Here is a 26694-nt window from a genome sequence, read left to right as displayed (position 1 = left end):
GGCTACACAAATGGAAACTTAGTACAAACACGGAAAAGACAGAAGCAATGCTCGTAACCTACAAACGAAAAACACCAACCCACATTAAAATCTAAAACACCTCAATACAGCTCCAAAAAACAGTCAAATATCTCGGAATCCACATCGACAGTAAACTAACATGGAAACATCACATAGCAACAACAAACAAAAAAGCAACAGCAACCCTCGCCCGATACTATAACCTTCTCAAATCACCAGCTCTCCCCGTTAAACTCAAAATTATCCTCTACACAACACTTATACGACCAAAGATGACGTACGCTTCCACGGTATGGCAAACAGCAGCCTACTCACACATCAAAAAGCTACAAACAACACAAAACAAGTGTCTAAGAGTAGCTACAAACGCACCCCGCAGAACCAAAACCAGCAAACTACACCGTCTCCTCAATATACCAACAATAGACACCTCCATATCAAACACAACCAAAAACCTAAGTGAGAAGCTTAAATACCACAGCAACCCGACACTAAAAAATGTCAAAACATGTATAAAAACCCAGTGGGGGCCTAAAAAACACTAACAACAACCCATACCACAACAAGACGAAACTAACACCAACAATCAGGGGAAGGCAAATACCTACACAAAACCATGAAAATACACAAATGTAAATATACTGTAAATAGTCTGTACATAGCCTGTAAAATAAAATAAAACTAACAGCACTAACATAGAATAAGCCCCACTAACACCACTAACACACAACCCCCCTCCCCCCAACAAAAACAAAATCGACATGTAACCAGGTTTTTAAAAATTGTTAAAAATTTTTCCTAGACACACACATCAATACCTACAACACGTACTTATAAGACCTGAAAAGTTGCACTGCCGATGTAAGCGCCAGATATCTCCGGATAGAGAACGCGACAATAAAAAGTAAGAAACATTGTAGCGATGAAATATTGTATACTGTGTAATCATCTAAGAAAACAAAATAAACAAATGTCAAATGTCAAATGTCAAATCATACCACGCATAACTCACCGAAGACACTCCTTCAGTGACCTCCGTACGGAGCGGACGTGTCTACGACCCCCTAAACAGCGGTTATATCCACAGTGGTTCTACAAAGTGATCAACAAGTGTCGGTGGCGGTGCCGATAGTGATCTAGTAAATTAAAAATCAAATTATAAATATAAAACCTCGAACACCTAGCAAGTGAAAAAACTGTGACGGTGAAAAAAAAAGAAAGAAAAAAGCATCACCACAAATTAAAGACGGCAACGTCATCCTCGTATGAAAAACCGGCCCCATGCCACAGAACCCCGCAGCCTGGGGAGGCGAGCGAAATAAAATTATATAAAACCGCAGAAAACAAACCAAAATCCACAATGGAAGAAAGGAAGTTAAATAAAATCCTTTTCAAATTAAAAGAGCGTGCGGAAATATCCACCGACAAAACAATATTGGACTCTACAAATAAAAAACAAAATCCGGCACCGAACCTGATAACCAGGAAAAAGGAACAAAGAAAATCTCCCGAATGGAAAAAAACGCAGTAGGGGAAGTCAAAGAAACCCACCATAAGCCAAATACAACAAACACCACAAAAAATAAGGAATCAGACGACAAACACCTCATGGAAGTTATAGAAATCCTACAACGAAAAATTGAAGAACTAAAAAATGAGCTGGAAACAGAAAAAAAGAAAAATAAAGCTCTCGCGAGCAGACAGACAAGACAGGGCCGGAATTGAGAACCAAGAAGAAAACGCTACAAAAACTCAAGAAGGCATGGATTGCACAGAACCTGCAGTACACGTGTCAAAGCAAATGGAGGACCAGGTATGGGCTAAAGTCACATACAAAAGAAAAACCAGAAAATAGCGGACCTTACGAAAAAGGACAATCAGGTACGAGCAAGCAAGACGACAAGGCAACCACCCCTCAAAGAGGACCCATGGCCGCCCCGAAAAGACCGAGGGTCACCGAGGAAGAACTGACCGCGACGTCAGCGAAAAACCCAAGCAAACCTCCACCAATTATAGTTTTTAACGTAGAGTGTAAGTACACGATCAACACACTACAGAAACACACAAAAGATGTTTACATTAAAAAAATAAATAACCAAAAACACATAATTCAAACAAACAAAATTGAAAATTATATCATACTAGAAACACTAACAGAAAACAATATTGAATACTTCACTTACACACCTAAACAAAACAAAAGAATCACAATCCTACTGAAAAACCTCGAGGGCGGATACGAGCAGGATCACGTCCTAAAGGAACTGCAAAACATAAACCCCCCTAACATTAAATTCCTGACAGCGAAAAAATTTCAAACACAAAGATCAAAACAATTAAACAACTCACTCCCCATATACATAACCCAAGTCACCCCAGACAGCAAAGTAGAAGAACTTAGAAACATCAAAGTCCTTCTACACTCCCTGATCACATGGGAAAAAATAATAAAGACAGATAGGCTGCAATGCAAACGATGCCAACGCATCGGCCATGCAGCAGCAAACTGCAACCTAAAATACAGGTGCGTGAAGTGCGACACCCCCCACTCATCAGGGGAGTGCCCACTTGCCGCCAAAAACCACACCAACAAAGAAAACCCCGATAACAAACCTTACTGCGTAATATGCAAAAACTTCGGCCACCCGGCATCATACAGAGGGTGCCCAAAGATAAAAGAGATAAAACAAAAAATCGACAAGAAAATAACGAAAACTAAAGTAGACAAGGAAAAGAAGTTCCAACAAATAAATAAATACACAAACCCTACGATCTCCTACAGCGCGATCCTATCCAAAAACAATCAAACTCAGAACATAACACAACAACAAACAAGCACAACCACGGCAACAAAATCGGAATGAACCCGCATACTACAGGAAATCAGAAACACCATAGAAGACACGATCAAACAACAAATAACACATATCACAAACAACATCGAACAAAACTCGAACAAAATCAACCTAATCGCGGAGGCACTGGGATTAGATTTCCTAACCCACAAATGAATCAGAACACTCACACAACTGACAAGCAAAATAACAAAAAATTACAAGACTCACTAAAAATAATACAGATAAACGTAAACTCCTTAATATCAAACGACAAAAGAGCATCACTACAAGAATTCCTATACAAACACAAACCAGACATAGCACTACTAGCAGAAACCAAATTAAACCATAGACACTCATTCCACATAAAAAATTACAACATAATACGCACAGACAGGCCGAACTCAAAACAGGGGGGAGGCACCGCCATCATAATCAAACGACCACTAAAATACAGAGAAATACAAATAACAAACATATCACCAAGCTCCCATTTCGAATCCACCCAAATCAAAATAACCCTACAACGTAACTACAAACTGTACATAATAGCTACATACGTCTCTAGCACAGGCAACACAGAATTCACACCCGAACTGGATCACCTTTTCCACACACTAAACCTACTAAGCTTAAAATACTACTACATACTAGCAGGCGATCTAAATGCAAAACACACCGAATGGGGCAACACCACAACCGATAACAGAGGAAGAAACTTACACAGATGGGTCCACAACAACAAAATGAAACACCGTGTCACACTATACAGAACAGACAAACCATCATTCCCAAAAACAGGATCATATATAGACCTATGCCTAGCTGACACAAGGCTAGACAATTCAAACAACCTACAAATAGATACAGAAGAACAAAAACCAAGAATAAACCTATACAAAACAGACTGGCTTAAATACAAAAAATACCTCACCGAAAACGACAACACAAACATACCGAACAACAAAAACATATCAAACAACGAAATAGATATACAGCTTCATCTAATAAACAATAGTATAACCAAAGCCCTAGAGCACGCATCCCCCAAAATAAACTCAAACATAAGCACTACCGACAAATACGTCACAGAGGAAATTAAATACTTACGGAAAGTAAAAAGTCGCACCATCACAAAAATACACAATTTAAAAAAAATCCAGACTATACACCAAACAAAGCACAAACTATAACGGCATTAACAACACAATTGAAAGAAATAAAAAAACGAATAAGAATTGCATTCCACAACTCTGTCAGCACATTCTGGAAAAATAAAATCAGAAGCATAACACTAAAAAACAACAAAAGTAACAGCCCATTCAAAACAATTAACTCAATATTCAGAAGAAAAGACGCAACATCAATAGAACACCTAAAAATAGCACACTGCAATCCAGAAATTCTCAACAAAGTTAACAATAACCACAAAACTCTACCTACGTCAACCAACCCGGACACAACCATCACAGACGCAACACTAAAACTAAACATACTAGGACTACACTTCGAGGCAGTACATTCACAAAACAACGAAATGGGAGTGGAACAACTAAACAACATCATAAACACAAAAATCACGCAATTCAAAGAAGAAATAAATAACGACTCGACAAAAAAAAACACAATATGCACTTTCTCAAACTCCAACACCGCCGACGACCCAGAAGAAAAACAAACAACACCCAACTTTTTCACAACATTCAGAAAACTACAGACCATACTAAAAAAGCTAAACAACAAGAAATCATCTAGCTTCGACCAAATACCAAACATAGCACTTAAAAACCTACCACACAATTATACAAGACACTATACAATACTTTTCAATAATTGCCTAAACAATTCACATTTCCCACAGGATTGGAAAATAGCAAAAACGATTCCGATAAAAAAGAAAAATAAAGACGAAAGCAATCCGTCAAGTTACAGGCCAATCTCACTCTTACCCAACATTAGTAAAATATTTGAAATCATCGTAAACGAATCATTAACCCATCACTGTAGGAAAAACGACATTATACCGGAACATCAATTCGGATTCAAACACAAACACAGCACAATACACGCAATCACCAAATTCATAGATAACATCTGCTGGGCGAGAAACAAAGACGAATGCTTAGGAGCAGTCTTAATAGACATGGAGAAAGCCTTCGACACCATCTGGTTAGACGGACTTTTCTACAAATTAATTAAAAAAAACTTCCCTAGACACATGATAAAAATCCTATGGGAAATGACCCATGACAAAAAATTCATAGTAACGGACGGACATCACACATCGACAACAACATTCACAGTGACGAACGGATTACAACAAGGGACAGTAAACTCACCCCTACTTTTCAACATTTACACCAGTGACTTGCTCCTAATGTTCGGATTAAACACAACACACAACAAAAAAGCAATAGCCTTCGCGGACGATTTAGTAATTTACACACAAGGCAACAGCCCGGCAACAATAAAAAACACTCTCCAAACCCTATTCGACAAAATATAAAACTACTTAAGAACCTGGAAACTCAAAGTAAACACACAAAAATGCGAAACAATCTTATTCCGACCATACATCTCAAGAACATCCAACGCAAACCACGCAGTCCGAGCACACTCAAAACATTTTCATCTACACGACACAAACAACCCACACAAACAAATTGTTAAATACTTAGGCACACATATAGATTTTAGCCTAAACTTTAACAAACACATCGAAATCCAAATCAATAAGGCACAAAAAGCCTTCATAGCTAACAGAAGACTATTCTATGCAAAGGAATTAGATAAGACAGTCAAAATCCTCTGTTACAAACTGCTGATTCGCCCCATATTAACATACGCAAGCCCGATCTGGTTTAACATAAACGCAAACACCGCGGAAAAACTTAGAAAATTCGAGAGAAGATGCCTAAGAGCGTGCTTAAACATGTACCGATCGGCTAAAACAAACTATACCAAATACATAAACAACAAAACTCTATACGAACATGCAAAAATTGGAAGAATAGACATCTTTATAATCAGACTAATCAGAAATCACTGGGCAAACATCCCACTCATTACAGAGAACAGCCTTATATACAGCTCCACCTATCCAAATCCACTTTACTACGATAGAATTATACTTACAGGACTATCCCCACCACAGGCATTTATACATCTGGACAGCTTAGAACTAATAAAAAACAGAAACAACCTACCCCTAATATACCATTACAACAGAAAAATCAGCGACAAATCAATAAAATACGACAAAAACATTCCTCACACGCACAAAGATTTACGGTTCGTAAGCAGACTCACAAGTTACGACACGAAAAACAAACACAGATGCAACACTAAAAAATATTAGTGGCTCCAATAAAAGGACCATCTCATTAGTCTACCTCGGCTAATCTCAATTAACACACAGCTCTACACAAAAACATATGTAATCGACCTTTTGTACGACTCCCGTGCTGGAATCTACAAAAAACAAAATCCCAAGAAACCCTTACCAAACAGGTCACAACCAACAGATAGAAAATAAGCGGCATTAAGTGCAATTACCAAATCCCAAGTTACCGATCAGATTACGAGTGCTTTAGACCAACAAAGCCATTAATCTAGTTGTAAGTTATAGATAGGGAACTGTTGTGCGTTTCTGTTTATTGTACTCATTGTAAATACTGTTAATTTTGGCACAATAAACGCATTATTACAAAAAAAAAAAAAAAACGCATAACTCACCGGTTCTCGTCCGATCACCGAAGTTAAGATGCGTTGGGCGTGGATAGTACTTAGATGGGTGACCGCTTGGGAACTCCACGTGTTGTTGGCTTACACCTTTTTTTCCTTGCCTCTTATTATCTTTTTGTCCGTTCTGAGAATTATTTTCTCTGCGATTTTCTCTGTTTTCGGTATCGAAGGGCGAAAAGGTGTTACAAGCGTTCGCTGCGTCCACGACAAAGAGGAACGTCAGCATTGGTGCACTAATTTTATTTCATCGCTTCGTCTTGTACCCGACTGAAAAGGATTCGCGTCCTGCCGTGATCCACTCGAAACCAGGAGAACGTCACAAGTGCGCGCATCAAGGAGACAACGCACCACGAACAACACGTTGGCAACTTTACACAACAAAAGCAACATCCGTTGCTTCACCTTCGTCAACGATCATACCACGCATAACTCACCGGTTCTCGTCCGATCACCGAAGTTAAGATGCGTTGGGCGTGGATAGTACTTAGATGGGTGACCGCTTGGGAACTCCACGTGTTGTTGGCTTACACCTTTTTTTTCTTGCCTCTTATTACCATTTTGTCCGTTCTGAGAATTATTTTCTCTGCGATTTCCTCTGTTTTCGGTATCAAAGGGCGAAAAGGTGTTAGAAGCGTTCGCTGCGTCCACGACAAAGAGGCTCGCCAGCATTGGCGCACTAATTTTATTCCATCGCTTCGTCTTGTACCCGACTGAAAAGGATTCGCGTCCTGCCGTGATCCACTCGAAACCAGGAGAACGTCACAAGTGCGCGCAACAAGGAGACAACGCGCCACGAACAACACGTTGGCAACTTTACATAACAAAAGCAACATCCGTTGCTTCACCTTCGTCAACGATCATACCACGCATAACTCACCGCTTCTCGTCCGATCACCGAAGTTAAGATGCGTTGGGCGTGGATAGTACTTAGATGGGTGACCGCTTGGGAACTCCACGTGTTGTTGGCTTACACCTTTTTTTTCTTGCCTCTTATTACCTTTTTGTCCGTTCTGAGAATTATTTTCTCTGCGATTGCCTCTGTTTTCGGTATCGAAGGGCGAAAAGGTGTTGGAAGCGTTCGCTGCGTCCACGACAAAGAGGCTCGCCAGCATTGGCGCACTAATTTTATTCCATCGCTTCGTCTTGTACCCGACTGAAAAGGATTCGCGTCCTGCCGTGATCCACTCGAAACCAGGAGAACGTCACAAGTGCGCGCAACAAGGAGACAACGCGCCACGAACAACACGTTGGCAACTTTACATAACAAAAGCAACATCCGTTGCTTCACCTTCGTCAACGATCATACCACGCATAACTCAGCAGTCGACCCTTGACTTTCGGAGGTGTCGGACGTACCCTAACTGCGTAGCACCGCTACCTGCTCAGAAAGCGTAGAGACAGTGAGTTACTTCAAAAAATCTCAATAATCATTGCAATACGCATTGAACAAATGCGGCAACGGTGAAGTGTTGTGTATTAAAGTGATACAACAAAATTGAAAAATTAAATAGTAGTCAGCAGTAAACAGTATACAGTGTAAGCATCATCAATCAAAACCATCAACTATAGCCACGAAAAGCGAAGAGGAGAGCCCCAAGCGGGCCCTCCCTCCCCAGTCAGCAAATGAAGAACAATGCAAAATCGAGAATAACCGATGTGCAAAAACAATCGACCAGAATATTCCTTGGTCAAGTGAAAATATAAACGAACTGATCACTTTTATCAAACGTAGAAACCTTCTAAACAAACAGAATATTAATATTTCCACCCTAATGAAGCTAAATTCAAAGGGTAAACTCAAACCAAAAAAGTTAGATTCCGCCACGGGATCTACAAGTGTAAACAAAAAGAGCAAAAAAATGGAAAAAGAGCAAGCAGAAGCTGCTATGGATGGGAGTAATCCATCCACTCAAACCAACCCAGCGCCAATGGAAGTCGGCAAGCCAAGCTATGACGACCTGCTAAAAATGATAAACAATCTCAACAAGACGATTGAGAATTTATCGAAACAACTCGAGGAAGAAAGAAAAGCCAGAATCGTCCAAACAACAGGATCAGCTACGGCCCTGGAAGGAAAAACCCCACAACCAAACGTCGCAGGTACTAAGATCCTTCAGCCCAACCGCACCACGGACCCTAACCGGCCGGTGGAAAATGAAGGCCCATGGACAAAAGTTTCGTCCAAAAGGAAGATCGAAAAAAACGACACGAAACAGGTAAACCCTGTACAGTGCAAAACGAAGCCCGTCAACCCGAACAAAACGAACGAGAAGGACAGCAACGATAGCAGCAAACGACCAAGAGTCGCAACCGAGGTAACCCCCCCACAACAGTACCAACCACCTCCAAAAAACAAGCCACCCCCAATAATAGTATACAACAACACGAGTAAACAAACCATTAATGCGCTCGCGAGTTGTATTAAGGATTTTTATATTAAAAGAGTAAATAATAGTAAGCACTTATTATACGTCGACAATAGCCTCAACTACCAAAGGGCACGCGAAATCTTGAAGGAAAATAATATAGAATATTTTTCATACACCCCTAAGTATGAAAAACTGAAATCTATATTGCTAAAAAATCTAGAAGGGGATTTCGAGCCTGAAATCGTCCTTGAAGAGCTAGTTAAGCAAAAAATCGAAAATGTTAAATTTCTATCGGCACGGAAATTTCACACTCGTAAATCGCTAATGGAAGGACGGAATCTGCCTATCTACCTTATTCAACTTTCGGCGGATAGCAATACTGAAAATTTGAAACAAATAAAAACCCTCCTACACTCCATCATCTCCTGGGAGAAAATAATCAGAAGGGACAGATTACAATGCAAGCGATGCCAACGTATCGGACACGTGGCAGTAAATTGTAATCTACAATATAGATGCGTAAAGTGTAACGTCCAGCATAACCCGGGAGAATGCCCCCTCTCCGTTTCCTTAAATTCCATGGAAGAAGGTGCAGAAATACGCCCCTTCTGCGTAAACTGCAAAAGTTACGGACATCCAGCATCCTATAGAGGTTGTCCGAAGATCAAGGAAATAAAACAAAAAATAACGGATAAAATAACACAACAAAAAATAGAGAAAGAGAAAAAATTACAGAAAATAAATAGCTTCGTTAACCCGCTCATCTCTTACAGCGCGATAACATCTAAAGATAAAAAAGCCACACACGCAGAAATAAAAGAACCAGAAACTGACAAAACTCCCACAAATACATCACTAATAGAACAAATCAAAGAAATCATCTCCAACTCCTTAACCAATCATCTATCCAACATTACAAAATGTGTAGAACAAAACTCGATAAAAATTAACATAATCTCCGAAACACTAGGAATAGACCTCGCGAATTAAAAATGGCGAACCCAGGAAGACAAAACAACAACACAAATTTATATTTAAAAACATTAAAAATTATTCAGATTAATGTAAACTCTATCATTTCAAACGAACGAAGGCATACACTATTAGAATGCTTAAACAAATATTCACCAGACATAACGCTCCTGTCAGAAACAAAACTAAATCCCAAACACATCGTTAATTTCCAAGATTACAATATAATAAGAATGGACAGGGTTAACTCTAAACAAGGCGGTGGCACAGGCATATTAATAAAGAAAAACATAAAATTTAAGTCTATCCAGCCCGTCAGTGTCCCAAGCAGTTCCCACTTCGAATATATAGCTATAGAAATTAAACTACAAAAAACACTTAAATTATTCATAATCTCAGCATATGCAACCAGCACCAACAAAGCAGTCATTACACCCGAATTGAAAACATTATTCAATACTCTACAACTACACAAGCCAAATCATTACTATTTGTTAGCAGGAGACTTAAATGCTAAACACACAGACTGGGGTAACCCAACCAATAACGATAGAGGCACCTCATTGCAAAGATGGATCACGGAAGATCAAATAAAATTCAGACTATCGGTACGGAGACCCAAACTGCCCACCTTTCCCAAAAGCGGGGCCTTTATAGACCTCTGCATTGCAGATAACAGAATCCAGTTCCTCAACCTCTCTGGAAGTAACACTCTAAGATCCTTCGACTACGACAGTGATCACAGAGGCTCTATAATGGAAATCTCTATAAGCACACTGGAACACTTAATAATTGAAGAAACATCCCTTCCAATAAGATACAACTTCAATCACACCAACTGGAACAAATTTCACAAATTCCTTTCAGATAACGATAATACTAACATCCCAAACAACACGAATATCTCGATAACCGAAATAGATACCCAATTAGCTCGGCTCAATTCTCTAATAGTAAATGCAATAGAACACTCTACACCTCTTATCCAAACACATTACAACTCAACTGAAAAATACATCACGCCAAAGATTAAAAAACTCCGTAAACAAAAAAGCTCCCTAATTACACAGATAAACAACTTGTCCAGAATCCAAAATTACTCTCCACAAAACGATAACCTCCTAACAATCCTGAAAACATTACTAAAAGAAATCAAACACGAAATTAAAAAAGCCTTTCACGAATCAGTAAACACCCACTGGAAGAACAAAATCGCCAACATATCTCTAAAAAATCCTAGGAACTGTTTTCCAACCATTAACCAAATATTTCGCAAAAAAGAATCCAACTCCTTAGAATCCCTCAAAATCACCCCAAATAACTCCAATCTAATATCGAAAGCTAACATAGACCGAAATAACCTTACACTAGATTCACACAACAACCTTATAATCACAAATCACGAGGATCTATTAAACATTCTAGGCACACACTTCGAATCTATACACACACAAAACGATAGTATGGGCTCCAAACCATTTTCTTCAATTGTAAATCACGAAGCAAGGAAAATTGAACAAGACTTATCACGCGACAGAGAGAACAATTCCACATTATGTACATTTACATCCACTAATACAGCAGACCAGCCCGACAAGGACTCCACTCCACTAAACTTCTTTACCAACACTCATAAATTAAAAAATACATTCAAAAACCTAAATAGTAAAAAGTCCGCAAGCTTTGATAGCATACCGAACATAGTCCTCAAAAACCTCCCTCTCCGATACATAAACCACTACACCATATTATTTAACAATTGCCTCAACATTGCATACTTCCCACGAGCCTGGAAAACCGCGAAGGTAATCGCTATTAAAAAGAAAGGAAAAGATGGAAGCGATCCAATTAACTATAGACCTATCAGCCTCTTACCTAATATCAGCAAGGTATTCGAAACAGTAGTAAATGACTCAATAGCCCAGTTTTGCAGCCTACACAATATCATCCCGGAAACGCAGTTTGGATTCCGATTCCAACATAGTACAATACATGCAATCTCAAAATTCACGGCCGACATTTGCTGGGCACGAAACGCAGGAGACTGTGTGGCAGCTCTACTAATAGACTTGGAAAAAGCTTTCGATACGGTCTGGCTGGATGGACTCTTTTACAAACTAGCAAAAAAGAAATTTCCCCATCACTTAATAAAAATAATTTGGGATATGACACACGGAAAGAAATTCTTTGTATCTGACAAACAAAGTACATCGACCAAGCGTTTCTCAGTCAATAATGGCCTCCAACAAGGGACAGTTAATTCACCCATCCTCTTTAATATCTATTTAAGCGACCTCCTACAAATGTTTGGCATAAACTCAGAAAATAACAAAAGAGGTATCGCCTTTGCAGACGACCTAGTAATATATCTCCAAAATCCGAAACCATCAATCCTAAAAAATCTAATGCAAGAGTTATTCCATAAAATACAGATCTACCTTAGCAATTGGAAATTAAAAATCAACATTAACAAATGCGAAACTATTCTATTCAGACCCCCCATATCAAAAAACTCAGGTGCTAATAGCGATGTCTGCCAAAATTCCAAAAAATTCCAAATAACTGACAGGACAAACCCCGACATAAAGATACCCCACAAACGAACGGTTCGTTACCTAGGAATCCACTTGGACTATAATCTAAACTTTAAGGAACACATCGAATCCCAAATAGAAAAAGCGCAAAAATCATTTCTCGGAAGTAGACAACTCTTCTATTCCAAAAACCTAGATAAATCGGTTAAACTTTCCTGCTACAAACTGTTCATCAGATCCATCCTCACTTACGCGTGCCCAATTTGGTTCAACGTTAACGCGTCCCTAATGGAAAAATTGCGAATATTTGAACGCAAATGCATCAGAGCTTGCTTAAACATGTACAGATGTCCGAAAACGAACTATAAAAAAATGATTAGAAACGACATACTCTACGAACACGCAAAATTAATTAGAATAGATTTATTTATATTAAGACTCATAAGAAACCACTGGGCAAGTACAAGAAACATCAAATCAAATAGTTTAATCTACAGCTCTACATACCCTAACCCACTATACTTTGAAACAGCTATGAACTCCGGTTACATACCTCCACAGGCATTCCTTTACCTAGATAACCTTGAACTCATCCAAAACAGCAATAATATTCCAATAATATACCACTACGCAAGAAAGATGACAGATAAAAGAATCAAGTATAACAAGAACTGTGCCCAAGTTACTTCCGATATGCGATTCTTACATAAACTCACTAAATACGATCTCAAGGATAATCACAGAAAAAACACAAAGAAATATTGGTGGTTATAATGTCATATAGTTTAATTGCAATATACCAACCACTAACCAAAAGAGAATGCAATAGACCAAAAGCAATCACGAGAGTGCAATACATCTAAATCAATGATTAAAAACTAGCATCATAAGAAAACCAATCTTATTCTACACTTAACTTGCTAAGTTTAATATAGAAATGTAAATAATTGTATATACATTGTTAACGATTACTAGTCGTATTCACCATTACACTTATATATAACGTCCAATTATAATTATACATTTAATTAGACATATAAGAATACTATGTAAGCAAACAAAAAGTACATACCCTCACCACCTCCTTACCAACGCCCTAGAAATAATTCGTTTTGCTGACGTGCCACACATTTACGAATATAAGTAAGAAAAACTAATGCATAAGCTCCAATAGCTTTTATACTATTAACATTAGCATTAAGTGCAATACAAAAATAGAAATTAAGACTGATCACGCGCGCTCTATACTAGAGCCATGAATCAAGTTCCTACACCATACTAGTTAACTCTTTGTGCGTTTTGTAGTTTATTGTACCTCGTTGTATATATATTGTATTTTGTTATTGGCACAATAAACGCTCGTTACAAAAAAAAAAAAAAAAAAAAAACGCATAACTCAGCGGTTCTCGTCTGATCACCGAAGTTAAGATGCGTTGGGCGTGGATAGTACTTAGATGGGTGACCGCTTGGGAACTCCACGTGTTGTTGGCTTACACCCTTTTTTTCTTGCCTCTCATTACCTTTTTGTCCGTTCAGAGAATTATTTTCTCTGCGATTTCCTCTGTTTTCGGTATCGAAGGGCGAAAAGGTGTTACAAGCGTTCGCTGCGTCCACGACAAAGAAGCTCGCCAGCATTGGCGCACTAATTTTATTCCATCGCTTCGTCTTGTACCCGACTGAAAAGGATTCGCGTCCTGCCGTGATCCACTCGAAACCAGGAGAACGTCACAAGTGCGCGCAACAAGGAGACAACGCACCACGAACAACACGTTGGCAACTTTACATAACAAAAGCAACATCCGTTGCTTCACCTTCGTCAACGATCATACCACGCATAACTCAGCGGTTCTCGTCGGATCACCGAAGTTAAGATGCGTTGGGCGTGGATAGTACTTAGATGGGTGACCGCTTGGGAACTCCACGTGTTGTTGGCTTACACCTTTTTTTTCTTGCCTCTTATTACCTTTTTGTCCGTTCTGAGAATTATTTTCTCTGCGATTTCCTCTGTTTTCGGTATCGAAGGGCGAAAAGGTGTTAGAAGCGTTCGCTGCATCCACGACAAAGAGGCTCGCCAGCATTGGCGCACTAATTTTATTCCATCGCTTCGTCTTGTACCCGACTGAAAAGGATTCGCGTCCTGCCGTGATGCACTCGAAACCAGGAGAACGTCACAAGTGCGCGCAACAATGAGACAACGCACCACGAACAACACGTTGGCAACTTTACACAACAAAAGCAACATCCGTTGCTTCACCTTCGTCAACGATCATACCACGCATAACTCACCGGTTCTCGTCTGATCACCGAAGTTAAGATGCGTTGGGCGTGGATAGTACTTAGATGGGTGACCGCTTGGGAACTCCACGTGTTGTTGGCTTACACCTTTTTTTTCTTGCCTCTCATTACCTTTTTGTCCGTTCAGAGAATTATTTTCTCTGCGATTTCCTCTGTTTTCGGTATCGAAGGGCGAAAAGGTGTTACAAGCGTTCGCTGCGTCCACGACAAAGAGGCTCGCCAGCATTGGCGCACTAATTTTATTCCATCGCTTCGTCTTGTACCCGACTGAAAAGGATTCGCGTCCTGCCGTGATCCACTCGAAACCAGGAGAACGTCACAAGTGCGCGCAACAAGGAGACAACGCACCACGAACAATACGTTGGCAACTTTACACAACAAAAGCAACATCCGTTGCTTCACCTTCGTCAACGATCATACCACGCATAACTCACCGGTCATCGTCCGATCACCGAAGTTAAGATGCGTTGGGCGTGGATAGTACTTAGATGGGTGACCGCTTGGGAACTCCACGTGTTGTTGGCTTACACCCTTTTTTTCTTGCCTCTCATTACCTTTTTGTCCGTTCAGAGAATTATTTTCTCTGCGATTTCCTCTGTTTTCGGTATCGAAGGGCGAAAAGGTGTTACAAGCGTTCGCTGCGTCCACGACAAAGAGGCTCGCCAGCATTGGCGCACTAATTTTATTCCATCGCTTCGTCTTGTACCCGACTGAAAAGGATTCGCTTCCTGCCGTGATCCACTCGAAACCAGGAGAACGTCACAAGTGCGCGCAACAAGGAGACAACGCACCACGAACAACACGTTGGCAACTTTACACAACAAAAGCAACATCCGTTGCTTCACCTTCGACAACGATCATACCACGCATAACTCACCGCTTCTCGTCCGATCACCGAAGTTAAGATGCGTTGGGCGTGGATAGTACTTAGATGAGTGACCGCTTGGGAACTCCACGAGTTGTTGGCTTACACCTTTTTTTTCTTGCCTCTTATTATCTTTTTGTCCGTTCTGAGAATTATTTTCTCTGCGATTTTCTCTGTTTTCGGTATCGAAGGGCGAAAAGGTGTTACAAGCGTTCGCTGCGTCCACGACAAAGAGGCTCGCCAGCATTGGCGCACTAATTTTATTCCATCGCTTCGTCTTGTACCCGACTGAAAAGGATTCGCGTCCTGCCGTGATCCACTGGAAACCAGGAGAACGTCACAAGTGCGCGCAACAAGGAGACAACGCGCCACGAACAACACGTTGGCAACTTTACATAACAAAAGCAACATCCGTTGCTTCACCTTCGTCAACGATCATACCACGCATAACTCACCAGTCGACCCTTGACTTTCGGAGGTGTCGGACGTACCCTAACTGCGTAGCACCACTACCTGCTCAGAAAGCGTAGAGACAGTGAGTTACTTCAAAAAATCTCAATAATCATTGCAATACGCATTGAACAAATGCGGCAACGGTGAAGTGTTGTGTATTAAAGTGATACAACATAATTAAAAAATTAAATAGTAGTCAGCAGTAAACAGTATACAGTGTAAGCATCATCAATCAAAACCATCAACTATAGCCACGAAAAGCGAAGAGGAGAGCCCCAAGCTGGCCCTCCCTCCCCAGTCAGCAAATGAAGAACAATGCAAAATCGAGAATAACCGATGTGCAAAAACAATCGACCAGAATATTCCTTGGTCAAGTGAAAATATAAACGAACTGATCACTTTTATCAAACGTAGAAACCTTCTAAACAAACAGAATATTAATATTTCTACCCTAATGAAGCTAAATTCAAAGGGTAAACTCAAACCAAAAAAGTTAGATTCCGCCACGGGATCTACAAGTGTAAACAAAAAGAGCAAAAAAATGGAAAAAGAGCAAGCAGAAGCTGCTATGGATGGGAGTAATCCATCCACTCAAACCAATCCAGCGCCAATGGAAGTCGGCAAGCCAAGCTATGACGACCTGCTAAAAATGATAAACAATCTCAACAAGACGATTGAGAATTTATCGAAACAACTCGAGGAAGAAAGAAAAGCCAGAATCGTCCAAACAACAGGATCAGCTACGGCCCTGGAAGGAAAAACCCCACAACCAAACGTCGCAGGTACTACGACCCTTCAGCCCAACCGCACCACGGACCCTAACCGGCCGGTGGAAAATGAAGGCCCATGGACAAAAGTTTCGTCCAAAAGGACGATCGAAAAAAACGACACGAAACAGGTAAATCCTGTACAGTGCAAAACGAGGCCCGTCAACCCGAACAAAACGAACGAGAAGGACAGCAACGATAGCAGCAAACGACCAAGAGTCGCAACCGAGGTAACCCCCCCACAACAGTACCAACCACCACCAAAAAACAGGCCACCCCCAATAATAGTATACAACAACACAAGTAAACAAACCATTAATGCGCTCGCGAGTTGTATTAAGGATTTTTATATTAAAAGAGTAAATAATAGTAAGCATTTATTATACGTCGACAATAGCCTCAACTACCAAAGGGCACGCGAAATCTTGAAGGAAAATAATATAGAATGTTTTTCATACACCCCTAAGTATGAAAAACTGAAATCTATATTGCTAAAAAATCTAGAAGGGGATTTCGAGCCTGAAATCGTCCTTGAAGAGCTAGTTAAGCAAAAAATCGAAAATGTTAAATTTCTATCGGCACGGAAATTTCACACTCGTAAATCGCTAATGGAAGGACGGAATCTGCCTATCTACCTTATTCAACTTTCGGCGGATAGCAATACTGAAAATTTGAAACAAATAAAAACCCTCCTACACTCCATCATCTCCTGGGAGAAAATAATCAGAAGGGACAGATTACAATGCAAGCGATGCCAGCGTATCGGACACGTGGCAGTAAATTGTAATCTACAATATAGATGCGTAAAGTGTAAGGTACAGCATAACCCGGGAGAATGCCCCCTCTCCGTTTCCTTAAATTCCATGGAAGAAGGTGCAGAAATACGCCCCTTCTGCGTAAACTGCAAAAGTTACGGACATCCAGCATCCTATAGAGGTTGTCCGAAGATCAAGGAAATAAAACAAAAAATAACGGATAAAATAACACAACAAAAAATAGAGAAAGAGAAAAAATTACAGAAAATAAATAGCTTCGTTAACCCGCTCATCTCTTACAGCGCGATAACATCTAAAGATAAAAAAGCCACACACGCAGAAATAAAAGAACCAGAAACTGACAACACTCCCACAAATACATCACTAATAGAACAAATCAAAGAAATCATCTCCAACTCCTTAACCAATCATCTATCTAATATTACAAAATGTGTAGAACAAAACTCGATAAAAATTAACATAATCTCCGAAACACTAGGAATAGACCTCGCGAATTAAAAATGGCGAACCCAGAAAGACAAAACAACAACAAAAATTTATATTTAAAAACATTAAAAATTATTCAGATTAATGTAAATTCAATCATTTCAAACGAACGAAGGCATACACTATTAGAATGCTTAAACAAACATTCACCAGACATAACGCTCCTGTCAGAAACAAAACTAAACCCCAAACACATCGTTAATTTTCAAGATTACAATATAATAAGAATGGACAGGGTTAACTCTAAACAAGGCGGTGGCACAGGCATATTAATAAAGAAAAACATAAAATTTAAGTCTATCCAGCCCGTCAGTGTCCCAAGCAGTTCCCACTTCGAATATACAGCTATAGAAATTAAACTACAAAAAACACTTAAATTATTCATAATCTCAGCATATGCAACCAGCACCAACAAAGCAGTCATTACACCCGAATTGAAAACATTATTCAATACTCTACAACTACACAAGCCAAATCATTACTATTTGTTAGCAGGAGACTTAAATGCCAAACACACAGACTGGGGTAACCCATCCAAAAACGATAGAGGCACCTCATTACAAAGATGGATCACGGAAGATCAAATAAAATTCAGACTATCGGTACGGAGACCCAAACTGCCCACCTTTCCCAAAAGCGGGGCCTTTATAGACCTCTGCATTGCAGATAACAGAATCCAGTTCCTCAACCTCTCTGGAAGTAACACTCTAAGATCCTTCGACTACGACAGTGATCACAGAGGCTCTATAATGGAAATCTCTATAAGCACACTGGAACACTTAATAATTGAAGAAACATCCCTTCCAATAAGATACAACTTCAGTCACACCAACTGGAACAAATTTCACAAATTCCTTTCAGATAACGATAATACTAACATCCCAAACAACACGAACATCTCGATAACCGAAATAGATACCCAATTAGCTCGGCTCAATTCTCAAATAGTAAATGCAATAGAACACTCTACACCTCTTATCCAAACACATTACAATTCAACTGAAAAATACATCACGCCAAAGATTAAAAAACTCCGTAAACAAAAAAGCTCCCTAATTACACAGATAAACAACTTGTCCAGAATCCAAAATTACTCTCCACAAAACGATAACCTCCTAACAACCCTGAAAACACTACTAAAAGAAATCAAACACGAAATTAAAAAAGCCTTTCACGAATCAGTAAACACCCACTGGAAGAACAAAATCACCAACATATCACTAAAAAATCCTAGGAACTGTTTTCCAACCATTAACCAAATATTTCGCAAAAAAGAATCCAACTCCTTAGAATCCCTCAAAATCACTCCAAATAACTCCAATCTAATCTCGAAAGCTAACATAGATCGAAATAACCTTACACCAGATTCACACAACAACCTTATAATCACAAATCACGAGGATCTATTAAACATTCTAGGCACACACTTCGAATCTATACACACACAAAACGATAGTATGGGCTCCAAACCATTTTCTTCAATTGTAAATCACGAAGCAAGGAAAATTGAACAAGACTTATCACGCGACAGAGAGAACAATTCCACATTATGTACATTTACATCCACTAATACAGCAGACCAGCCCGACAAGGACTCCATTCCACTAAACTTCTTTACCAACACTCATAAATTAAAAAATACATTCAAAAACCTAAATAGTAAAAAGTCCGCAAGCTTTGATAGCATACCGAACATAGTCCTCAAAAACCTCCCTCTCCGATACATAAACCACTACACCATATTATTTAACAATTGCCTCAACATTGCATACTTCCCACGAGCCTGGAAAACCGCGAAGGTAATCGCTATTAAAAAGAAAGGAAAAGATGGAAGCGATCCAATTAACTATAGACCTATCAGCCTCTTACCTAATATCAGCAAGGTATTCGAAACAGTAGTAAATGACTCAATAGCCCAGTTTTGCAGCCTACACAATATCATCCCGGAAACGCAGTTTGGATTCCGATTCCAACATAGTACAATACATGCAATCTCAAAATTCACGGCCGACATTTGCTGAGCACGAAACGCAGGAGACTGTGTGGCAGCTCTACTAATAGACTTGGAAAAAGCTTTCGATACGGTCTGGCTGGATGGACTCTTTTACAAACTAGCAAAAAAGAAATTTCCCCATCACTTAATAAAAATAATTTGGGATATGACACACGGAAAGAAATTCTTTGTATCTGACAAACAAAGTACATCGACTAAGCGTTTCTCAGTCAATAATGGCCTCCAACAAGGGACAGTTAATTCACCCATCCTCTTTAATATCTATTTAAGCGACCTCCTACAAATGTTTGGCATAAACTCAGAAAATAACAAAAGAGGTATCGCCTTTGCAGACGACCTAGTAATATATCTCCAAAATCCGAAACCATCACTCCTAAAAAATCAAATGCAAGAGTTATTCCATAAAATACAGATCTACCTTAGCAACTGGAAATTAAAAATCAACATTAACAAATGCGAAACTATTCTATTCAGACCCCCCATATCAAAAAACTCAGGTGCTAATAGCGATGTCTGCCAAAATTCCAAAAAATTCCAAATAACTGACAGGACAAACCCCGACATAAAGATACCCCACAAACGAACGGTTCGTTACCTAGGAATTCACTTGGACTATAACCTAAACTTTAAGGAACACATCGAATCCCAAATAGAAAAAGCGCAAAAATCATTTCTCGGAAGTAGACAACTCTTCTATTCCAAAAACCTAGATAAATCGGTTAAACTTCCCTGCTACAAACTGTTCATCAGATCCATCCTCACTTACGCGTGCCCAATTTGGTTCAACGTTAACGCGTCCCTAATGGAAAAATTGCGAATATTTGAACGCAAATGCATCAGAGCTTACTTAAACATGTACAGATGTCCGAAAACGAACTATAAAAAAATGATTAGAAACGACATACTCTACGAACACGCAAAATTAATTAGAATAGATTTATTTATATTAAGACTCATAAGAAACCACTGGGCAAGTACAAGAAACATCAAATCAAATAGTTTAATCTACAGCTCTACATACCCCAACCCACTATACTTTGAAACAGCTATGAACTCCGGTTACATACCTCCACAGGCATTCCTTTACCTAGATAACCTTGAACTCATCCAAAACAGCAATAATATTCCAATAATATACCACTACGCAAGAAAGATGACAGATAAAAGAATCAAGTATAACAAGAACTGTGCCCAAGTTACTTCCGATATGCGATTCTTACATAAACTCACTAAATACAATCTCAAGGATAATCACAGAAAAAACACAAAGAAATATTGGTTGTTATAATGTCATATAGTTTAATTGCAATATACCAACCACTAACCAAAAGAGAATGCAATAGACCAAAAGCAATCACGAGAGTGCAATACATCTAAATCAATGATTAAAATCTAGCATCATAAGAAAACCAATCTTATTCTACACTTAACTTGCTAAGTTTAATATAGAAATGTAAATAATTGTATATACATTGTTAACGATTACTAGTCGTAATTACCATTACACTTATATATAACGTCCAATTATAATTATACATTTAATTAGACATATAAGAATACTATGTAAGCAAACAAAAAGTACATACCCCCACCACCTCCTTACCAACGCCCTAGAAATAATTCGTTTTGCTGACGTGCCACACATTTACGAATATAAGTAAGAAAAACTAATGCATAAGCTCCAATAGCTTTTATACTATTAACATTAGCATTAAGTGCAATACAAAAATAGAAATTAAGACTGATCACGCGCGCTCTATACTAGAGCCATGAATCAAGTTCCTACACCATACTAGTTAACTCTTTGTGCGTTTTGTAGTTTATTGTACCTCGTTGTATATATATTGTATTTTGTTATTGGCATAATAAACGCTCGTTACAAAAAAAAAAAAAAAAAAACGCATAACTCACCGGTTCTCGTCCGATCACCGAAGTTAAGATGCGTTGGGAGTGGATAGTTCTTAGATGGATGACCGCTTGGGAACTCCACGTGTTGTTGGCTAACACCTTTTTTTTCTTGCCTCTTATTACCTTTTTGTCCGTTCTGAGAATTATTTTCTCTGCGATTTCCTCTGTTTTCGGTATCGAAGGGCGAAAAGGTGTTACGAGCGTTCGCTGCGTCCACGACAAAGAGGAACGTCAGCATTGGCGCACTAAATTTATTTCATCGCTTCGTCTTGTACCCGACTGAAAAGGATTCGCGTCCTGCCGTGATCCACTCGAAACCAGGAGAACGTGACAAGTGCGCGCAACAAGGGACAACGCACCACGAACAACACGTTGGCAACTTTACACAACAAAAGCAACATCCGTTGCTTCACCTTCGTCAACGATCATACCACGCATAACTCACCGGTTCTCGTCCGATCACCGAAGTTAAGATGCGTTGGGCGTGGATAGTACTTAGATGGGTGACCGCTTGGGAACTCCACGTGTTGTTGGTTTATACCTTTTTTTTTCTTGCCTCTTATTACCTTTTTGTCCGTTCTGAGAATTATTTTCTCTGCGATTTCCTCTGTTTTCGGTATCGAAGGGCGAAAAGAGGTTCGAAGCGTTCGCTGCGTCCACGACAAAGAGGCTCGCCAGCATTGGCGCACTAATTTTATTCCATCGCTTCGTCTTGTACCCGACTGAAAAGGATTCGCGTCCTGCCGTGATCCACTCGAAACCAGGAGAACGTCACAAGTGCGCGCAACAAGGAGACAACGAGCCACGAACAACACGTTGGCAACTTTACATAACAAAAGCAACATCCGTTGCTTCACCTTCGTCAACGATCATACCACGCATAACTCACCGGTTCTCGTCCGATCACCGAAGTTAAGATGCGTTGGGCGTGGATAGTACTTAGATGGGTGACCGCTTGGGAACTCCACGTGTTGTTGGCTTATACCTTTTTTTTTTTTCTTGCCTCTTATTACCTTTTTGTCCGTTCTGAGAATTATTTTCTCTGCGATTTCCTCTGTTTTCGGTATCGAAGGGCGAAATGGTGTTAGAAGCGTTCGCTGCGTCCACGACAAAGCGGAACGTCAGCATTGGCGCACTAATTTTATTTCATCGCTCCGTCTTGTACCTGACTGTACAGGATTCGCGTCCTGCCGTGACCCACTCGAAACCAGGAGAATGTCACAAATGCGTGCAACAAGGAGACAACGCATCACGAACAACACGTTGGCAACTTTACACAACAAACGCAACATCTGTTGCTTCACCTTCGTCAACGATCATACCACGCATAACTCACCGAGTCGACCCTTGACTTTCGGAGGTGTCGGACGTACCCTAACTGCGTAGCACCGCTACCTGCTCATAAAGCGTAGAGACAGTGAGTTGCTTCGAAAAATTTCAATAATCATTGCAACACGCATTGAACAAATGCGGCAACGGTGAAGTGTTGTGTATTAAAGTGATACAACATAATTAAAAAATTAAATAGTAGTCAACAGAAAACTGTATACAGTGTAACCATCATCACAAACAAAACCATCAACTATAGCCACGAAAAGCGAAGAGGAGAGCTCCAAGCGGTCCCTCCCTCTCCAGTCAGCAAATGAAGAGCAATGCAAAATCGAGAGTAACCGATGTGCAAAAACTATCGACCAGAATATTCCTTGGTGAAGTGAAAATATAAACGAACTGATTACGTTTATCAAAGGAAGAAACCTTTTAAACAAACAAAATATTAATATTTCCACCCTAATGATGCTAAATTCAAAGGGTAAACTTAAACCAAAAAAGCTAGATTCCGCCACGGGATCTACAAGTTCGAACAAAAACAGCAAAAAAATGGAAAAAGAGCAAGCGGAATCTGCTATGGATGGGAGTAATCCATCCACTCAAACCAATCCAGCGCCAATGGAAGTCGGCAAGCCAAGCTATGAAGACCTGTTAAAAATGATAAACAATCTCAACAAGACGATTGAGAATTTATCGAAACAACTCGAGGAAGAACGAAAGACCAGAATCGTCCAGACAACAGGATCAGCCACGGCCCTGGAAGGAAAAACCCCAAGACCCAACGTCGCAGGTACTACGACCCTTCAGCCCAACCGCACCAAGGACCCTAACCGGCCGGTGGAAAATGAAGTCCCGTGGACAAAGGTTTCTTCCAAAAGGAAGATTGAAAAAAACGACACGAAACAGGTAAATCCTGTACAGTGCAAAACGAGGTCCGTCAACCCGAGCAAAACGAACGAGAAGGACAGCAACGATAGCAGCAAACGACCAAGAGTCGCAACCGAGGTAACCCCCCCACAACAGTACCAACCACCACCAAAAAACAGGCCACCCCCAATAATAGTATACAATAACCCAAGTAAACAAACCATTAATGCGCTCGCGAGTTGTATTAAGGATTTTTATATTAAAAGAATAAATAATAGTAAGCACTTATTATACGTCAAGAATAGCGTCAACTACCAAAGGGCACGAGAAATTTTGAAGGAAAATAATATAGAATATTTTTCATACACCCCTAAGTATGAAAAACTGAAATCTATATTGCTAAAAAATCTAGAAGGGGATTTCGAGCCTGGAATTGTCCTTGAAGAGCTAGCTAAGCAAAAAATCGAAAATGTTAAATTTCTATCGGCACGGAAATTTCACACTCGTAAATCGCTAATGGAAAGACGGAATCTTCCTATCTACCTTATTCAACTTTCGGCGGATAGCAATACTGAAAATCTGAAACAAATAAAAACCCTCCTGCACTCCATCATCTCCTGGGAGAAAATAATCAGAAGGGACAGATTACAATGCAAGCGATGCCAGCGTATCGGACACGTGGCAGTAAATTGTAATCTACAATATAGATGCGTAAAGTGTAACGTGCAGCATAACCCGGGAGAATGCCCCCTCTCCGTTTCCTTAAATTCCATGGAAGAAGGTGCGGAAATACGCCCCTTTTGCATAAATTGTAAAAGTTACGGACATCCAGCATCCTATAGAGGTTGTCCGAAGATAAAAGAAATAAAACAAAAAATAACTTTTTTCGACTAATAGTAGCCGAGCCTAAAATTCATTCTTAGTTATGTCATCCAACGACATTAAGAAGTCAGAGCTTACCGACTCTGTGGACACAATGCCCAAGCAGAAACCCGCGAAGACTGGATCGGGATCTCGTTCTAGACGGACTGATGCTTTTCGTCTGAAGAAGAATGATGATACCGACAAAGCTATTACAGCTGGGATCTTTGCGAGATTAGGGATAAGTGACCCCACAGCTGTCACAGCTCTTGAAATCCATAAGGAACGTCATCCAACGTCCGTTCCCATCGCATTCCGCCAACAACACGCGCTAATCACGCGTACTTGGGATTCCATGGAGGCCATTGAGATGCGTCCATTCCAGGCCTTGAACGTGCATGGAAATAGACAGATCTTTGCGAAGGCTATGCTGATCATCTCAGAAGCTAAACTTGCTTTCGCGCATATGGCCCATATTGATAAACCCGATGAAGATCTTCCGGGACGACGGTATTATACAGCTGAAGAGCTGAAGGATATCAACATCTGCCCTTAGCCATGTACATTGAGTGCATCGGCAACGTCAAGATGAGTGACGGTATCGTCAGACCTGTGCTTGTCGAACATCAAGACGGTCAGTGGAGTAGTGTGCTAACGTATGCACCACGGCAGCTGCTTCCGCTGCTTCGAATTTTAAGGGCTGGAGTACCCCAGGCTGGAATGGTCTTCCAAGTCGCTCAAGAACTTGTTGACCTTCCAGGTATCGCGTGGGAAGAGTTTGTTCCTCCATCGGTTGGTCGGATAGAATACTTAATGAAAATTGAAAAACGGCAGGCCGCTGGTGCTCGGACTAACTCCGGGTGCTGACGGCCCTTTCCATTTTGGTAAATTCAGAATTGAATTGAAAATTTAAGGCTCCGACTCCCAGTTGTTTTCTGAGATGTATGAAATCAAGGAGGCCAATATTTAAAACGAGTTATAGAAAAAGTAATACTTTTTCGGTATTTGGAGTAGCTACTGACGCTAACACCTCGCCAAGTGAGGTCTCGGGACCATATAAGCCTGGGAAAGTCTCCGACACTAACATCTAGCCGTGCGAGACTGAATATCGATAGAATTCAATTAAATAATGACGAAATAGAGGAAATTGGCCAGCTGCAGACTAGGAAGATAATACAAAGAAAGGTCAAAACAAGGGCAAGTAGTCAGAAATATACTCTCAGGCGGTATACCGAGCTGTAAACCATCGAAAGTACCTCAATCGACCGGAGGACCATCTCTGTTGCACCAACGGCCGACTGGAGGATCCCACAACTCAAAGTTTTGACCCTACTCCGTCCATGGATGGCTTAAGAAACAAAGAGGAGACTCGATTTACGTGTACCCTTGACAGCGTTTGCTATTGGAAAGAGGTACACAACACGCACACCAGACACGAACACAAACACGAGTGCGAAAAGCCCTGGCGAGTGTCTTGTTCTGAACAGGACCGCGGTTTCAACCGGCAACTCTAGCATTGCTAGCGGCAACTGCATCAGGACCGCAGTGCGACGAAAGACTCAGGCCAGGTCCGGAATCTTTGGCTGAGTCAAATAC

General features: G+C 40.2%; 2 protein-coding genes, 7 non-coding genes and 2 pseudogenes across 9 annotated transcripts; all 11 read left to right on the top strand.

Annotated features, from left to right (window-relative positions):
• The first annotated feature begins 6565 nt into the window (after positions 1-6565).
• Positions 6566-6684, top strand: LOC143432032 (5S ribosomal RNA; annotated as a pseudogene).
• Positions 6685-7008: 324 nt separating this feature from the next.
• Positions 7009-7127, top strand: LOC143431939 (5S ribosomal RNA). Its single transcript, XR_013102787.1, has one exon. It is a non-coding gene; the product is annotated as a 5S ribosomal RNA (ribosomal RNA).
• Positions 7128-7451: 324 nt separating this feature from the next.
• LOC143431994 (5S ribosomal RNA) lies at positions 7452-7570 on the top strand. Its single transcript, XR_013102840.1, has one exon. It is a non-coding gene; the product is annotated as a 5S ribosomal RNA (ribosomal RNA).
• A 2606-nt stretch (positions 7571-10176) lies between these two features.
• On the top strand, positions 10177-13251 carry LOC143431799 (uncharacterized). Its single transcript, XM_076908737.1, has one exon. The coding sequence runs from the start codon at positions 10177-10179 to the stop codon at positions 13249-13251; it is 3075 nt and encodes a 1024-aa protein (XP_076764852.1).
• A 1041-nt stretch (positions 13252-14292) lies between these two features.
• Positions 14293-14411, top strand: LOC143431993 (5S ribosomal RNA). The gene has a single exon (XR_013102839.1). It is a non-coding gene; the product is annotated as a 5S ribosomal RNA (ribosomal RNA).
• A 324-nt stretch (positions 14412-14735) lies between these two features.
• On the top strand, positions 14736-14854 carry LOC143431940 (5S ribosomal RNA). Its single transcript, XR_013102788.1, has one exon. It is a non-coding gene; the product is annotated as a 5S ribosomal RNA (ribosomal RNA).
• Positions 14855-15178: 324 nt separating this feature from the next.
• Positions 15179-15297, top strand: LOC143431998 (5S ribosomal RNA). The gene has a single exon (XR_013102844.1). It is a non-coding gene; the product is annotated as a 5S ribosomal RNA (ribosomal RNA).
• Positions 15298-15621: 324 nt separating this feature from the next.
• Positions 15622-15740, top strand: LOC143432016 (5S ribosomal RNA; annotated as a pseudogene).
• A 2606-nt stretch (positions 15741-18346) lies between these two features.
• LOC143431798 (uncharacterized) lies at positions 18347-21421 on the top strand. The gene is made up of 2 exons (XM_076908736.1): positions 18347-20096; positions 20154-21421. The coding sequence occupies exons 1-2, from the start codon at positions 18347-18349 to the stop codon at positions 21419-21421; spliced, it is 3018 nt and encodes a 1005-aa protein (XP_076764851.1).
• A 1037-nt stretch (positions 21422-22458) lies between these two features.
• Positions 22459-22577, top strand: LOC143431942 (5S ribosomal RNA). The gene has a single exon (XR_013102790.1). It is a non-coding gene; the product is annotated as a 5S ribosomal RNA (ribosomal RNA).
• A 325-nt stretch (positions 22578-22902) lies between these two features.
• LOC143431938 (5S ribosomal RNA) lies at positions 22903-23021 on the top strand. Its single transcript, XR_013102786.1, has one exon. It is a non-coding gene; the product is annotated as a 5S ribosomal RNA (ribosomal RNA).
• Positions 23022-26694: the final 3673 nt, after the last annotated feature.

The sequence above is a fragment of the Xylocopa sonorina genome, unplaced genomic scaffold (assembly GCF_050948175.1).
Source record: "Xylocopa sonorina isolate GNS202 unplaced genomic scaffold, iyXylSono1_principal scaffold0014, whole genome shotgun sequence".
Lineage (NCBI taxonomy): Eukaryota > Metazoa > Arthropoda > Insecta > Hymenoptera > Apidae > Xylocopa > Xylocopa sonorina.
The sequence above is the reverse complement of the archived record's forward strand: the minus strand, read 5'-3'. Positions and strand labels throughout refer to the sequence as shown.

Bases quoted from the DNA above. Each gene is read 5' to 3' on its own strand.
- LOC143431799 (XM_076908737.1), top strand. From the start codon at position 10,177: ATGGACAGGGTTAACTCTAAACAAGGCGGTGGCACAGGCATATTAATA.
- LOC143431798 (XM_076908736.1), top strand. From the start codon at position 18,347: ATGGACAGGGTTAACTCTAAACAAGGCGGTGGCACAGGCATATTAATA. The intron at 20,097-20,153 runs GTACAATACATG...CACGAAACGCAG, and splicing joins TGGATTCCGATTCCAACATA to GAGACTGTGTGGCAGCTCTA.